General features: G+C 37.4%; 1 protein-coding gene across 9 annotated transcripts in view; it reads left to right on the top strand.

Moving 5' to 3' along the window:
* PAX6 (paired box 6) overlaps window positions 1-13,216 on the top strand; it is a 45,271-nt gene extending 32,055 nt beyond the window's left edge. For all 9 annotated transcript variants that reach the window (XM_083350148.1, XM_083350152.1, XM_083350150.1 and 6 more), the window contains 6 exons: window positions 3,421-3,579; window positions 4,293-4,375; window positions 4,941-5,091; window positions 5,334-5,449; window positions 10,498-10,648; window positions 12,193-13,216. In XM_083350148.1, coding sequence (XP_083206274.1) covers window positions 3,421-3,579; window positions 4,293-4,375; window positions 4,941-5,091; window positions 5,334-5,449; window positions 10,498-10,648; window positions 12,193-12,278 — 746 coding nt within the window. In that variant the 3' untranslated portion in view covers window positions 12,279-13,216. The remainder of the gene's footprint in view (window positions 1-3,420; window positions 3,580-4,292; window positions 4,376-4,940; window positions 5,092-5,333; window positions 5,450-10,497; window positions 10,649-12,192) is intronic.
* The last annotated feature ends 1,867 nt before the right edge of the window (window positions 13,217-15,083 follow it).

Below are 15,083 nucleotides of genomic sequence, written 5' to 3'. Positions count from 1 at the left end.
GCCATGGGGCACATGGTGCCTCTCCCACCGAGTCTTTGCCAGGAGATGGTGGATCTAAGACAGACCCATCTAAGGCCATCACCTGGATCCCTCCCAGCCCCCCCCTGCTGGGTTTGGACACCCATGCACCATGGGGGAGAAAGGAGGAGGGCCTCCCATCAGCTGCCAGCGGCATAACCTTTGCTGGCGCTACACCCCAAACACCTTGGACACACGCGGGGAGAGGGCGGGGGGGGGGCGGCTTTATCCAGGTTCCAGAGGTTCCCTGGTGTGTGGAGCTAAGGGAGCAAAACATTTGGTAAAGGCCGATCTAGAATCCCAGCAATTTGGTTTAGAGGTTGAGGGGCAACAAAGTGGCTGTTTCTTTTTTTTTTTTTTTACAGAAATACCAACCTAGAAGTCCTTACTCTGAAAATGCTTTAAAAGGCAGGCATCACCTTTGGTTAATATGTGGAAGCAGGGCTCTTGTCTTAGACCCTTCTCTGCCAGTTGAAGCTTACTTAATCTAAGCTAAGTAGTTCTCTCTCTCCTCCCCCCCTCCTCCCCCCCTCCCATGTTGAGTAAACAGGCTGAATGTGTGGAGCTGGTCTATTCACCAGTTTAGGGGTGTTCTTTCTTTCTTCTCCAGCTCCTATAGAAGGGTGGGGGGGAAACCCTAAAGAGCATTGAGTAGCCCAGCCCAGGGGACAGTGATTAATGATAGTAGTGCCTAAAGGTTAACATACTTCACTGAAAAGTCTGTTGACTGGGATCCTTGTGATACAATGTGGGCCACTGCACGCCTCAAGAGAATCCTTTTGTTGGGCCGGCCTGATTGTGTCCTCAAAATTCTGCCCACGAAAGTTTGCCAACCCTCCTCCTTGCCCCAAGAGTTTAATAGTTTCCTTTACTCTGCTGGCATTGTGTCCTGGTGAAAAGCAGCCCCCCCCTCGCTATTCAAGTGGTGGTGGTCATCTCAATAGATCTCCAAACACCCATATGGTGACCACTGGAGATGAATCCAACTGTTTAAATGGGGGAGAAAGTTGGGGTTTTAAAACATTTCAAAGTGTTTGAAAAGATCTCTACCAGATCCTGTCACAATTCTCTTTTTAGGCTTTGAAGGTTGGACTCCATTGTTGGCTGATTATAACCGATTTATTGCTCTAAAGTTGATTTCCCACAAAAATCTGTTTTGTAGGCTAGAGGAGGTTTGTTTTTTTTTTAAAAAAAAAGGCTGTTCCTTTCTTTTTCACATAACTTTCTCCCTCTCATCTTCCTTCTTCAGGACATGTATCAAAAGAAACCCTTGTTCTATTTTTCATTTAGCAACTTCAAAACCACTCCAAATTATGCTCTGAAAGGAAAGGGAGAGTTAATTTACTGACAACTTCTCTCCTTCTACAGGAATGTCCATTTCTTTTGTAAAAAGAAAGGGGGGGATTGAAGCAAAGAGAGAGAGAGAGAGAGAGTGAGAGAGAGAGAGAGAGGAAGAAACCTTTCTTTCATACACACACACACACACACACACACACACACACACAGAGAGAGAGAGAGAGAGCCGCCCTCAGTTTTCCTCAGGGTCTGCAGACACTTTGAAAGACAGCTCAACCAGGAGCATATCTTTACCTCCAGCAGCTATGTGAAAACAATAAAACTTTCTCTTGTTTAATGATAGAAATTACATTAAAAGTGGTGGAAATGCCCTAATTAAAAATGTACCACAAATGATATGCCAGGCGCTCAGCTGCAGAATAGCATATTTAGCTACTTAGCGAACTCGCTACTATTTCTTGTTAAAATTACATGTTAAAATTTTAAAAGAAATCTTACTTTTCTCTGGTGCAACACATTACAAAGAATGGACAGTCCTTTTATCTAAATATAAAATTCCATTTTCAGCAATTATAGCCTGTTCTTGGTGATGATATAATTACAGCTGTGCTCTGTAATAGGTGTCAAGGCAATGCACACTCATACAATAGTTGAATAAAACTGCAGAACAATGCAGGCGCTTCTAAATTCACAACCTTTAAAATGAAATTGACTGTGCAGAATTAAAATCAAAACTAGATAAATATTTTTTAAAAAAGATTACAAGCTTGGCTTGGCTTCTTAATAGCATTTTCTGCAAACCTATCAGCATCTAATTGATTAGATAGGAATTACTGATTATAGATAATCTGAAAAAGTGAGCATCCCTATTCTAAATATACCAATAGGTAAATAAAATTTAATAGAAATAATATTTTAGGAAGGCATGCTGGAAAACTTGCACCGCACTCATTTGAACAATACCTTTGACTTGTTGTGAGAAGGGGCAAAAATAATAGATTTCTTTAGCTGTATTTTTAAAGTGTTGTTTAGATATTTCGAAACTGGATGTCTCTACCTGGACATGTTTTTGGTTCCCCGTTGTTGTATGCTGATTAACGTTTTATGTCAGCTACTTGGAACATCACTGAACTGTAGAAAGGGATAAGCCCTACTCACTTCGGCTACCGTTCCATTTAAGGAATCCAGATTGATTTTTGCTTAGAAGTCACTGAATTGCCCTTATAAAATTTCCCATCCTGGAATTCTCTGTATTCTTCAGAAGAGACAAATAATTGGAACAGATACCACAGTCGTTCCACTCCTAACCACCTTCTGACCACCATACATGCTAACTGTGAATTCTAGTGCTGTCTTGCACATGAAGACAGCTGGATGACCTTGGGCCGGTCACTTTCTCTCAGTCCTAGGAAGGAGACGATGACAAACCATTTCTGAAAAAACTTTGTGTCAAATTTCTGACGTATGGGCTTTTCAAGTTACTCTGAGGCACAGTTTACCTTAAAAGTCCTTTATTAGCCTAATACACCAGCAAATGCTTGCTCGAAGGAAGCTGGAATCTGAAATCTCCACCCCCTTGCACAAGATATTAAAACACAATTCTCCACCTTTCTAATTTTGTCATTAATCATATTCTCCAATTCATTTAAAGAATCAGTTTCCCTTCCGTTAGAAAACCCCGCCAAGCTCTTATCTTCTTTAATTTCAGATGGCCTTGAGGAACAATCCTCCTCTTCGCCCCTCCCAACCTTAATCCAATCTCTTAAAGCAATACACAAGTTTAACATATGAAATGGCTACTTCTTCATCTCTTGTCAAGCAAGAACATTGACACTTTGCCAAGAAAATGGCAAGGACTTTGTTCAGCCAATTTCTAAGAATCAGAGAGAGTTAAAGAGAAGGAAAAAAATTGAAATACGGACTGAGCCGCAAAAGTCTTATTATTCAGCGTAGGTTATGCCTATCCAGGAATGAGTGGTTGGAGTACTGTATTGTCACTTTGGGATAAATGAAAAAGAGAGGTCCTCAGACATGGTTGGCTGTGTTTGCTACGGCACATGAGTTCAGCACAAACTTTCTTAGAAGGGTTTCTTCTTCCTTTTGCAGATGGCTGCCAACAGCAAGAAGGAGGGGGCGAAAATACCAATTCCATCAGTTCAAATGGAGAAGATTCAGATGAGGCCCAGATGAGACTCCAGTTGAAAAGAAAGCTGCAGAGAAATCGGACGTCCTTTACCCAAGAACAAATCGAAGCACTTGAGAAAGGTGAAGCTTGTTTTTTGTGACCAAGAGTCAGAACAAGGGGCGTATAATGTATACTGTTCTGCCTCTTCTCTCCTGGCATGGTAGGATCAATCTGGGACAGACATAGGATGGATGTCCAGTCTAGGAATGTGATTTTTATGATGGCTTAGAGATGCAGCAATTATACAAGCAGCAGAGCAAGCATTTGGAACTGGAAGTTCAACAGCATCCCAAAGCTACCCTGTCTTTGTGATGAGATTTTCAGCTGCAATTTTGCATCCCGCTTTTTTTTTTTTGGATTGTAAAATATGCACAAGTCTCAGCCCATTGTCGTCTAGTTCCCTTGCTCCCAATGTACCAGTAGTTGATTGGGACCTCATCTGATTTGAGGCCTGGATTTCACAGAGTTATCATTTGAAATTGTCTTGAAAGCTGGCGTGAGAAAAATACTCTAGGGTTTATCTATTAACTGGTTAAAATTATTGGTTTCTGTCTAAACATGATCTGTAATTATATAAATCATTTTAATATGAATCACTTGATTGGGAAGGAATCATTCAATAATAATATCTCACACTTCAAATCAAACCTGCATTACATGATCTTGTTCAAAGCATTCCTCTGATGATATTGGTCATAAAAGATTTAGAACGTCAAGGGCACTCAGAATATTCAGAAAGCTAAAAGCAAATAACCTATTTTAATGCAAATTCTATGGGTTTCTTTTCTATCAGAGTTTGAGAGAACCCATTATCCTGATGTGTTTGCCAGGGAGAGACTAGCTGCCAAAATAGACCTGCCTGAAGCAAGAATACAGGTATTCAAAAGAACATACAGTATTTTTCTTCAGCTCTTGCTACCTTGCTATATGCTTTCTCTCTTTCTTCTCTGTGCATTCGTGTTCAAGGAGGTGGGATAGTGATTTTCATTGTTAATAATTTAATAAATTGTTTTAATTCTGATTTTAATTGCATTAAGGGTTTGGCACTCTGTATTTTCTTCCAATAATACATAATCAATAAAATAAATGCAGACTCCAGTGAAGTTATCTGCATCCTACTAAAAGCAAGTAGCATTTATGCACACTTTCATCTAGAATTCATCTAGACAGATGTTCTAATTCAAATGCAGTAAATATGTACCTAAATTTCCTGTTTGGAAAGTCCACCACACATGGATAATCTTGCATGGCCTTTGCTAAATTTTTTGCCCCAATGAATATGGTAACAGTTGAAAAATATGGAAGCGAGTACTTCATGAAGACGGTCTTTTTATTTTCACAAATGTTTTCTATTAGTCCTACAGCCAGTACTGAGGCTTTTTCTTTTCTTTTCTTTGTCTTTCTCCTCCTTAAACTAATGGGACATATGTTGTATTGGCAGGTATGGTTTTCCAACAGGAGGGCAAAGTGGAGACGAGAAGAGAAACTAAGAAACCAGAGAAGACAAGCCAGCAACACCCCGAGTCACATTCCCATCAGCAGTAGTTTTAGCACAAGTGTCTACCAGCCGATCCCACAACCAACAACACCGGGTAATATGCTTTAAGAAGTGTATCGTGCAATTACTCACCCTTTCTGGGCAATACCATGGAACGCTGTCCGGCAACCTTACCCAACCTGGCGTCTTCCAAATGCATTGGCTGGGGATGATGAGAGATAGACTTTGTCACATCTGGGAGCCACCAAGTTGGGGAACGCTGCCAAAAGTAATGCAGTCATCTGATCAAAGTGTAACTAATACATCCATCCTCTCTATCTATCTATTCTATTATAGTTTCCTCTTTCACATCAGGTTCAATGCTGGGCAGAACAGACACCGCGCTAACAAACACATACAGTGCTTTGCCACCCATGCCTAGTTTCACAATGGCTAACAACCTGCCTATGCAAGTAAGTATAATCTACTAATATGCTCTCTGAGCTGAGTAATCACTGGGCAGACTCTCTGTCCTTTGAAGTTAGTAACAATTCTAGACTATAAGGGAGATCTCTCCAGGGTTAAGAGGATTTTCCATATCATGCTGCTATCACCAAGTGTGCAATCTACCCAGTATTTGTGGGATCTTATGCATATTATCAGTTTGATTTAACAAAATGGGAAACCCTGGACTACTGCTCACAAATAGAAACACACCCACATGCACGCACATGCAATAGAGAAGGAGTGGAATTGATGCTTCGATGCTTACCATTCATCATGCTGATCAGAATCTCTATTTTATCTACCAGTATACTGAAACATCTTTTTGTTGTGTTTTAACTATCTTGACAGATGGCTAAAGTTACCAATTGTTAATGGATCACTAATCTGGGCAAAATATTCTTAAGCATGTAGGCAGAAAGTAAATTGGGATTTTCTGGTAGTTTTTATGGTGAATAGATAAGCAGTGGCTTCTGTTTTCCCACTAGTTTAAGTATGGTAACAATAAAAGATTCTACAACTTAAATTGGTTTGCCCAGATAACTAGGAGTAATGCTTTCATTTAAGGAGGAAAGAACTGTAGGTTGTTAGTATGAAAGCAGAAAGGCAGTCTGCTCCTTAATTCTAAATGGATCAAACGTTTGATACTGTCCTTCCTACTATTTTTATCTGATCCCTTGGTGATAAAAGCACTATATTGCTTACAAGTTTGATGTCTATCTTATTGATCCCATGTAGACCAAGGCAGCAGTCCACAAATTGCTTGTTTCAGGAACCTTGCCTTTATTTCAGCCAGATTTTTTAAAGTCAGTGAGTAGATGTGTAACATAATAGAAGTTTTCCTAGGAAAGGTGAAATTCAGCAGCTTCTGCAGGCCCTCGGAGCTCATACAGAAATTCGGAGTTGTCACCTAGAAGGCAAAGGTATAAAACTTTCAGGCAAAGATGTAGATTGCTTCTTCTGGTTGATTTATCTACATTATCTGATCCAAAACATTGGCACAGCTAGCGTTGATATAATGTGTTTCAGGTTCATTGCTCAGCACGGGGCTCACATTTTGTGGAAATAAATGAAATAAGAACAGCAAAGTGTAAGCGTGAACTGGTAAATAGTGATCAAGAACAAAATTGCACCTCCCTTTCCTATTCTTATGTGCTATAGGTATGGTCAGGTTGTACTGCAGTATAGGATTTCCAAACCCAGATTTGGTTTAAGTTGAACAAGTTGCCAATAAATGGCAGGCAGGCTTCTTTTAATTTCTCTGGCTTGCAATGACTTTTCCATTTCAAATCATTCTGTAATGGGCCATAGTATCATTGTAGGGCTATTTATGGCCAGCAGAGCTGCCACTTCTTGATTATTTATTCATTAATTAGATTTATCTCCCAATTTGTCTTTGGGAGATGAAGCAGCTTACTTAGCATTCCTTTGTCTAGTTATTCTTCACTAAAACAAGCTTGTGAAGAAGTTCAGCATATGAGATTGTGCAAAGCCCTGAGTCACCCACTGAGTTTCCCTGATTGAGAATGGACTTGGACTTGGGTGTTCGCCACCCTAGTCCAACACTTTAACCATGACACCACACTGGCTGAGATCACATATATACTTTGGGTTTTGCATTAGAATATTCCTTCTTTTAAATATGTGCTTTGAATTTTAGTGCTATTGGGATGGGGTTGCACAGTAGACAACATGGGCAGTTATTAATCCAAATTAATTTAATCTGACAAAAATCAAGATTAATACCAATGAAGTTTGAAATCATATTTTTATAATCCCAATTCTACAGGCTATGAGACCCTTGAAAGATAAATTTTCTAGGCTCTGATCTCAAACAGGCAACCTTTTTTTAAGTATTGTTGACTTCCAAGAATCCATAAGAATTTTTCTCAGGCCTCCATGCTGTGCATCTATGCCATGACTCATGTCCAAAACATGCAGTCCAGTATATCTTGTCTTTATTGAACTGTGATCAGTGGTCCTGATCCAAACAAAATTAGCAAAGAAATGTCCATTGAATATAAGCCAACTGTGATTAAGGACAGCTGTATAACATTTGGAATTGTTGTTTGAGGGATGCTGATGGGTTGTCTGAATATTTGGTACTTCGTTTGAACCTACACAGTATGGTGTAATGGAATGCCTGTTGTAATGAAATGGCTTGCTATGAATTGTCTGATCAGTTTTGGTAATAGTTCAATGTAATCCCATTTTTCCTCTAGTGAGGATAGTACATTCAGGTGCAAGATCGTTTTGCTAGCATGGTTAAATACTTGGTTTGGGACTGGATTTTGATTCCTGGAAAAGCTTGAATGACACCTACCCTATCCATTCAACTACATTTCTTTAAAATATCAAACTGATTAAAAAATCGTAGAAGAAACCAAAGTAGCATAGAAATGTCAGCACTCACTGAAACAGAAGTGTAAAGCATACTCATTTTTTTTGTTTTATTCAGGGGATTTTTAAAAAGTAATCTCAGGATGTCCCAAGCATAGCAGAGGGTCGAAGCACTATTTTACCACTTAAGAATTCCCCTCTCCAAATTGGTTTCTGATCCAGCCCAACGTCTATTCAAATTTGTAGTTTGTTATAACATTCAGCCAGTAGAACTTGTAACCTTAGTATATTATAGAAGAAAGTAGGCAGATCCTGAGAAGAGCTTCCCAACTCTTACCCCAAACAACGTGGTCTGGGAAGTGGAAAAAAGGATTTGATTAAATTATCCAGAAGCTCTGAATCCAAAAGGCAAAAAAATTCAACTGGGTAAAAGGAAAAATATCTGTTTAAAAATGTATCTAACTAGAAAAACTCATTAGTATAGAGCTGCTGTGGAAAAAGAGCTTATTAACATGCTAGCAGACTTACACCTTGCTGATGAGACACCAGGGCTATTGGCACCCTAGAAATACCCAAGGGGAAGCAGAGGATGTGAACAGCACCTGCAGTTCTAAATAGCAGTGTTAAAATGAATATTGCTGCTAACCCTTGTGCTTGTAAGCATGCAGATTACTAGTCAGGAAAAGAATGCATTCTTGCACTCTTAGGAAGATAACAAGTTATGGATATTCAATGGATGAGCTTGAACAACTCTCTTACAGAATGCCTTAAAAAGACTAGCATTAAAAATACCCCGATATTTGCAAACCTCAGAAGCTAGAACATATGTCTGTGAACACAAGAAAACTATTTAGGGAATAAATACTTTGAGATCTTTTAAGTATTTCACCCAACTTCCAATTGTTGAAGATAGCTCTAGAAATGAGGAAAAGTTAGTGAGACAAATTATTGGAATTATATATGATTGTACTTGGAAAATTTATTATGCTATTTATGTCTCTGTAATAACAATGCCAATAATCAAGTGAATACACACACACACACACACACACACACACACACACTGTATGTATACAGTATATTTACATATATACAACACACTGTGTATGAGTGTACATATGTCTGTATATATGCACACAACATCAATTTAAATTCATGTAGTAGTAAAATTTACTTCAGGAGCAATATGCATAGAATTATGCTGCAAAATGAAATATTTTGCACTTAAAGTCCTGTCTTTATCATAATCAGGTGCTGCTAAATATCTCAGAGAGTTTCAGCTCGTTGTAGGAAGTGAAATGTAGCATATATGGAAGAAAAGGCACCAATTGAGAAGTGATGCCAGTGTTACTGGTACAGCTTTCATGCCTATCCAGATGGCTGATATTCTACATAGGGCCGTGACTTTTAAAGGGAAGGCTGAGGCATGTGAGATTTGGATGAAAAATCTTTTGCACTTTTGAGTGAAATGAAAATTGCACAAACGGACTCCTCTTAGCTCGTTGGGCATTTCTCCTCTTTTGTCACCCTCTTCCTAGGTTCGTACGTGATCCAGAATCTAATAAATGGGGTGGATTGGGAGAAATACATTCCTTCCTTTTGGACTGAAGGAAGAGGAAATTTGCAAACTGGAAAGCTAGATGGCTATTATTAATATAGAGTACAGTAGATTCTCTGCATGGACACTTAGAAAAATCACGAAACATCAAGGTTTTCTCCTAAATTCCAATTCAGTGACAGTTCTGATTGGACATGTTTCACTGTTAGTTCCCTAGCTTATGAATGTTCTGAAACCTTGCAGCTGTATTTTTCCAATTTATGAAAATAGAGGTGGAGTGGACTTCATCCGTACATAGGAAAGCAGTGTCCAAAATTTAAATGAAAGCATGCAACGGTCTGTTTCCATGATATATTTAATTGGGCAGAAGCTGGGCTGTGCCATCATCATAAGCTTGTCAACTAACCTGGAAAATTAACCTAAAAAGATTTAGGATGAACTAATCTCCCCTCTCCCAGTCAATCATTCCATGAAAACAGGGTTTGAAAGGGTTAACAGAGAAGTAACCCTTTGTCTCTGAAACAGACACAAAGCTGCAGAAGCGCCTTGCCGAAATGCAGCTTTTCTAGGCATTGTGTCACTGTTTCCTTTCTACTTTTCACCCTCTGAGACCTTCACAAATGGGGTAGGGTTGGCGGTGAATGGAAAAAAGGGGTCAGCATGGGAAAGCCCTCCCTCTGACTCCATCCACAGTGGCACTGAACCTAATTAGGCCATCAATGTTTCCCCCTCCCATTATTTTTTTCTAATGGGGGGGAAACGAACTCTAAGCCTGCTTTATGGTGTGAGTGGGAGGACTTAAAAATGGCCTTCACATGGCTGCCTTATTGATGCATGTCAGTGGCTGCTGGCACATGGGGGAGAGTTTATTGCCCTGGGGGGACGTTGAGTCAGTTGTGTTGGCAAACAGAGCCAACCTCTGTATGCTAGAAAATGCAACTGGGCACCAGTCTTCCCTGTTGCAACCTAAAGCTCATCCAACATAGTGGAACCAATCAGTTAATATGAATGTTGCATGAGTTTGTGAAGATTACATTTGCACCATCTGTTAAAAAAAAAGAAGGAAAGATAAAATGATGTTTAAAGTAATGAACATTATATTGGTCTTTTTACCCACAGCCCCCAGTACCCAGCCAGACTTCCTCTTATTCTTGCATGTTGCCCACAAGTCCATCAGTAAATGGGAGGAGCTATGATACATACACCCCTCCTCATATGCAGACACATATGAACAGCCAGCCAATGGGCACTTCTGGAACCACTTCAACAGGTGAGTAACCAACCATTGGTATCTTCATCAGAGATACTTTATAGGAGTGCTTACCCATGAATTGGAATTTTGATTCCTTTGTGCAAAACTTGATGACTTGTTATCAACTCTTAAACAAAAGAAGAGGAGATAACAAATAAGTGTTTAAGAGTCCAATTAGATATCATTGGAGAGTATGAATAAAATAATCTGGTGAAAAAGAAACCCTTATTTTGTTAGAAATTCACTGATAGTATAAGTCATTTATACATTAATACAAATTCTGTAGTTCAGCACTTCTTTAACCATGTAGAATAATTGATAGGTTTTGGTTTTTCTCTACTAATTGGGTGAGAGGAGGGTATCTTAATATAAAAAGATGCACAAAGGTGCAATGTTTATAATCATATTTAATATAATAGTACAGTAATGACACATTACTAAGATAGACTTATGGCAAGATTTAATTCACTTTTGTCTCCATAGTGGAGAAGGAGATAAATATTATGGAATTCAGGAAGATAAAGCTCAGATCAGTTGAGGCACAGATGCTATGCTTGATCTTAGCCAAAAGGCTATTGTAATTGAATTTTGTAATCCAATCCTTTTATTGTTCTAATAAATAATCAAATACATTTTTGCCTATCTTAGCTGAAGTTTCAAAGTTACATTAGTTAGTGGGAGACTTATTCCCTAATTATTATAAACTAAACTGCTAAGCTGTGCTTGTGTTGTATTCTAAATAAATAATAAACACAATTCATATGCTACCGTATATATTAGCATATCATTATGTGGATTTTGATCATTCACATTCCTTGTTACATGAAGTTTCTCTGTTTCATTTATTCAATTATTAGCCTCTTTTTAAAGGAGTACTATAAAGAAAAAAACAGATATGTAATTTGCTCATATTTATCTATTACAGAATTGCACTGAATACAATGTTATGTTACCTTAGTTCTCCCAGTCCTTGTCCCATCCTGCATATCTGTTGTACTGCTGGATATCTTTCAACCAATAGATGGACATAATTATATTACTATAATAATTATTGTGCAAACCATTGGAAAGGATGTTTGGAAAGTGAGAAAAATATATATGACCTGGGCACTTATTTACATACACGGATAGAACTTCTGCCAAGATTCAGTGCCAAAATAAAACCACTTGTTATTTCACAAAGATATCTGTGCATGCATAGAAGTGCTTGAAGTGGTCACACTGAGCATATGAGAATGCGTAATACCTAACACTTAAGTTGCAGTTCTTATTCACGGATTTCCCAAAGTGTCTCTTGTCATTTCTCTCTCTCTCTCTCTGTCTCTCTCTCTCTCTCTCTCTCTCTCTGTCTCTCTCTCTCTCTCTCTGTCTCTCTCTCTCTCTGTCTCTCTCTCTCTCTCTGTCTCTCTCTCTCTCTCTCTCTTTCTGTCTCTCTCTCTTTCTCTTTCTCTCCCTCTCTCTCTCCCTCTCCCTCTCCCTCTATCCCTCTAACTATCTAATCATTTATCCAGCAACTGATCTGTAAACATGCACCCAAACACATTTTTTTCCCCTTCTTCAAGGTCTAATTTCTCCTGGAGTGTCAGTTCCTGTTCAAGTTCCTGGCAGTGAACCTGATATGTCTCAGTACTGGCCAAGGTTACAGTAAACCGTGGGCTGATTTTGTAAATGGCTATATGGACATCAGTTGGAGGTTGATCTGCATTTCTATAAGAAGAATGGCTTTCCACATACTTCTGTACTACAACAGCATCCTATGATGTAACACATGAGGAAAGACTTTAACATGGACCTTTGTATACCGAAGGAATTATATCAGTTGGAACAAATCTTCATTTTGGTATCCAAACTTTTATTCATTTTGGTGTATTATTTGTAAATGGGCATTTATATGTTATAATGAAAGAACAATGTAGACTGAATGGATGTTTGCTTTTGTGTTGGTCATGAATTTTTTTTTAAAAGGAAGCCATGATCAACAACCTTTGCCATGAATTAAGAGTTTTATCAAACTATATTGAATACTTCTACCAATTTGTTCATAGGTTCCAGACTATGCTCCAAGTCTATATTATTTCACTGCATATAATTCAACCGGGAACAATTCAGAGTATATTTCTGTAAGGAAAATATCTGTTGAAATTTCCAAAGGTTATAAACAGATGATGCTTATTTGCAAACATAGGGTTAACTTCAAAGAAGAAAAGTTTGATAGGAAAAGGGTAGATTGTGTCTCTGATATAATCCAATTTGTTTTATGTCAAAATGTAAGTATTTGTCTTCCCTAGAAATCTCCCAGAATGATTTCTATAATAAAGTTAATTTCATTTATATTCAACAAGAATATTCTATAGATGTTTTACACACATTTTCATGCATCAAACATTTCTTTTTTGGTCAGCAAAAGTTAATTGTTCTTAGCTATAGTTGTACTACTGTTCACAGTCCAATCATTTTGTGCATCTAGAATTCATTCCTAATCAATTAAAAGTGCTTGCAAGAGTTTTAAACTTAAGTGTTTTGAAGTTGTTCACAACGACATATCAAAATTAACCATTGTTGATTGTAAAAACCATGCCAAAGCCTTTGTATTTCCTTTATTATACTATTTTATTTTTAACCTAATAGTGTGGTGTGGCAAATTTTGTTCCTTGTTAGGGTTTAACTATTTTTTTTACACACACACACACACACACACAAATAAGTATTTTGCCAGTAACATTTGCTTATTGAAAATGAGCATTCAAAAGTAATTTTTATAGATTTTACAACTTATTCTGGAATCTCAGTTGAAAAGTTAACAGTTTGCTGGAATATCACGTATGACAGCTATAATAACAATAACAACAATAATAATAATTTTCCAAATTGCAATGAAATATTCTATAAAGAAATATTTAATAAGGAGAAAACAGATAACTTTTAAATAAGAGCTACATTTTAATTTATGTTGGATACATTTGAATTTAGAGAAAAGACTAACATTTTCTACTTATTTCAGTTAAGCTGCAATGCTGAAAACACTTATTTTCAAATAAATCTAGTTTAAAGCTAATGCAATTAAATTGGAATATCTGGGTGGAAGACAGCAAATTTTTAGAGTTTGTTTTTTTTTTAAATTATTGAATGGCTATGTTTAATTCTAAGTAAAATTCTCTAAGGAAATGAATTCTTACATGTATTCACAAAGCACACTTTCTTAACATAATTTTGCCATGAATTTATAATGGCAAATATTTTAGTGCCCTTTGCATATGTATTGCACAAGGGTGAAAAGGTGCATTATAAAGAAACAATTAGAGAAAAGTAATAAGCATAGGACAACAGTGTAGATTGTGACCAGTCAGTGAAAGTCAAAAGCTTTTAATCTTTGGCAATTTGAATATAAACATTCCTACATCTATGAAGGAAGTTCATTGTGATCCAGCTGTTACTTATAACACTGCAAGAAAGAAGAAATCAGATGATGTGTAAAGAAATGATGCCCTGGAAGCCTGCAACTTAAGGAAACACCTCAAGCAATCCTTGTAAAAGATAAGGGAGATTCTCTCCTTCTCCTCCAAGTGTAACTTCTGAATCAAAAAGATTATTCTATTATTTAGAAAAAATGTAGTAACCCTAAAACAGATTTTAGTTTATTGGTTCTATGAAAGCATCCAAAGGACAAACGGCTTCCATGGTAGATGAAAGAGGGTGTAACCCAGCTTTAGTTACAGCATGCACGTTCCACATGAACTGAAATGAGGATGGTGACTTTTAATATATATTTTTAGAAAACTTAGTGAAAAACACAGCTTAGGAGCTGAGTTAAAAAAGGTATATTCAGATTAAAACTGAAAAGTTTTTTCTGACAATTTATTTTAATGCCATTTATACCAAGAGGATATTTCATATACAGAATAATATTGATGGCTATGATTGATTAGACAGCTAATGCTGAGCAAAACAATAATACATAGCAATTCAAAGAAATGCCAACAAGTTTGAAGAGAAATCTGTCTTAAGTTGTGTTTCTGTGTATTTATACACCTCGAAATTCCCTTCTGGAACTTAATTCTATGAGAATGAGTATAGATGCATTGCTAGTCTTCAAGAAAATCATACTAACTTTTTTAAGGTCCAAAAACCAACCTGAAGAAAATTTCCTTGTGTCTATGAATGAGAATGTGCATATTCTACCATTAACATCATTTTATGCTACATAGAAACAAACAGAGCCTCTTGAATATTTTTTCTAATCAAGAAGGTTTTTTTTTAAATTATCCAAAAGAAAGATGAAAATGAAGAAGAGGAGGAGGAGGAGGAAGAAAAAAAATAATTATCTTCTTTTAGGTGGTATTAACATGGAGTCAAATCCTGTCCTAGGGCATATCACAAGATCACACAGTTTTATTCCAGATTAATTACTCTTACTGCCCTCTGCTTCTGTCTTTTGCATCACCTACAACAGAAT

This window comes from Vipera ursinii, assembly GCF_947247035.1.
Source record: "Vipera ursinii genome assembly, chromosome: 1".
Lineage (NCBI taxonomy): Eukaryota > Metazoa > Chordata > Lepidosauria > Squamata > Viperidae > Vipera > Vipera ursinii.
The sequence above is the reverse complement of the archived record's forward strand: the minus strand, read 5'-3'. Positions and strand labels throughout refer to the sequence as shown.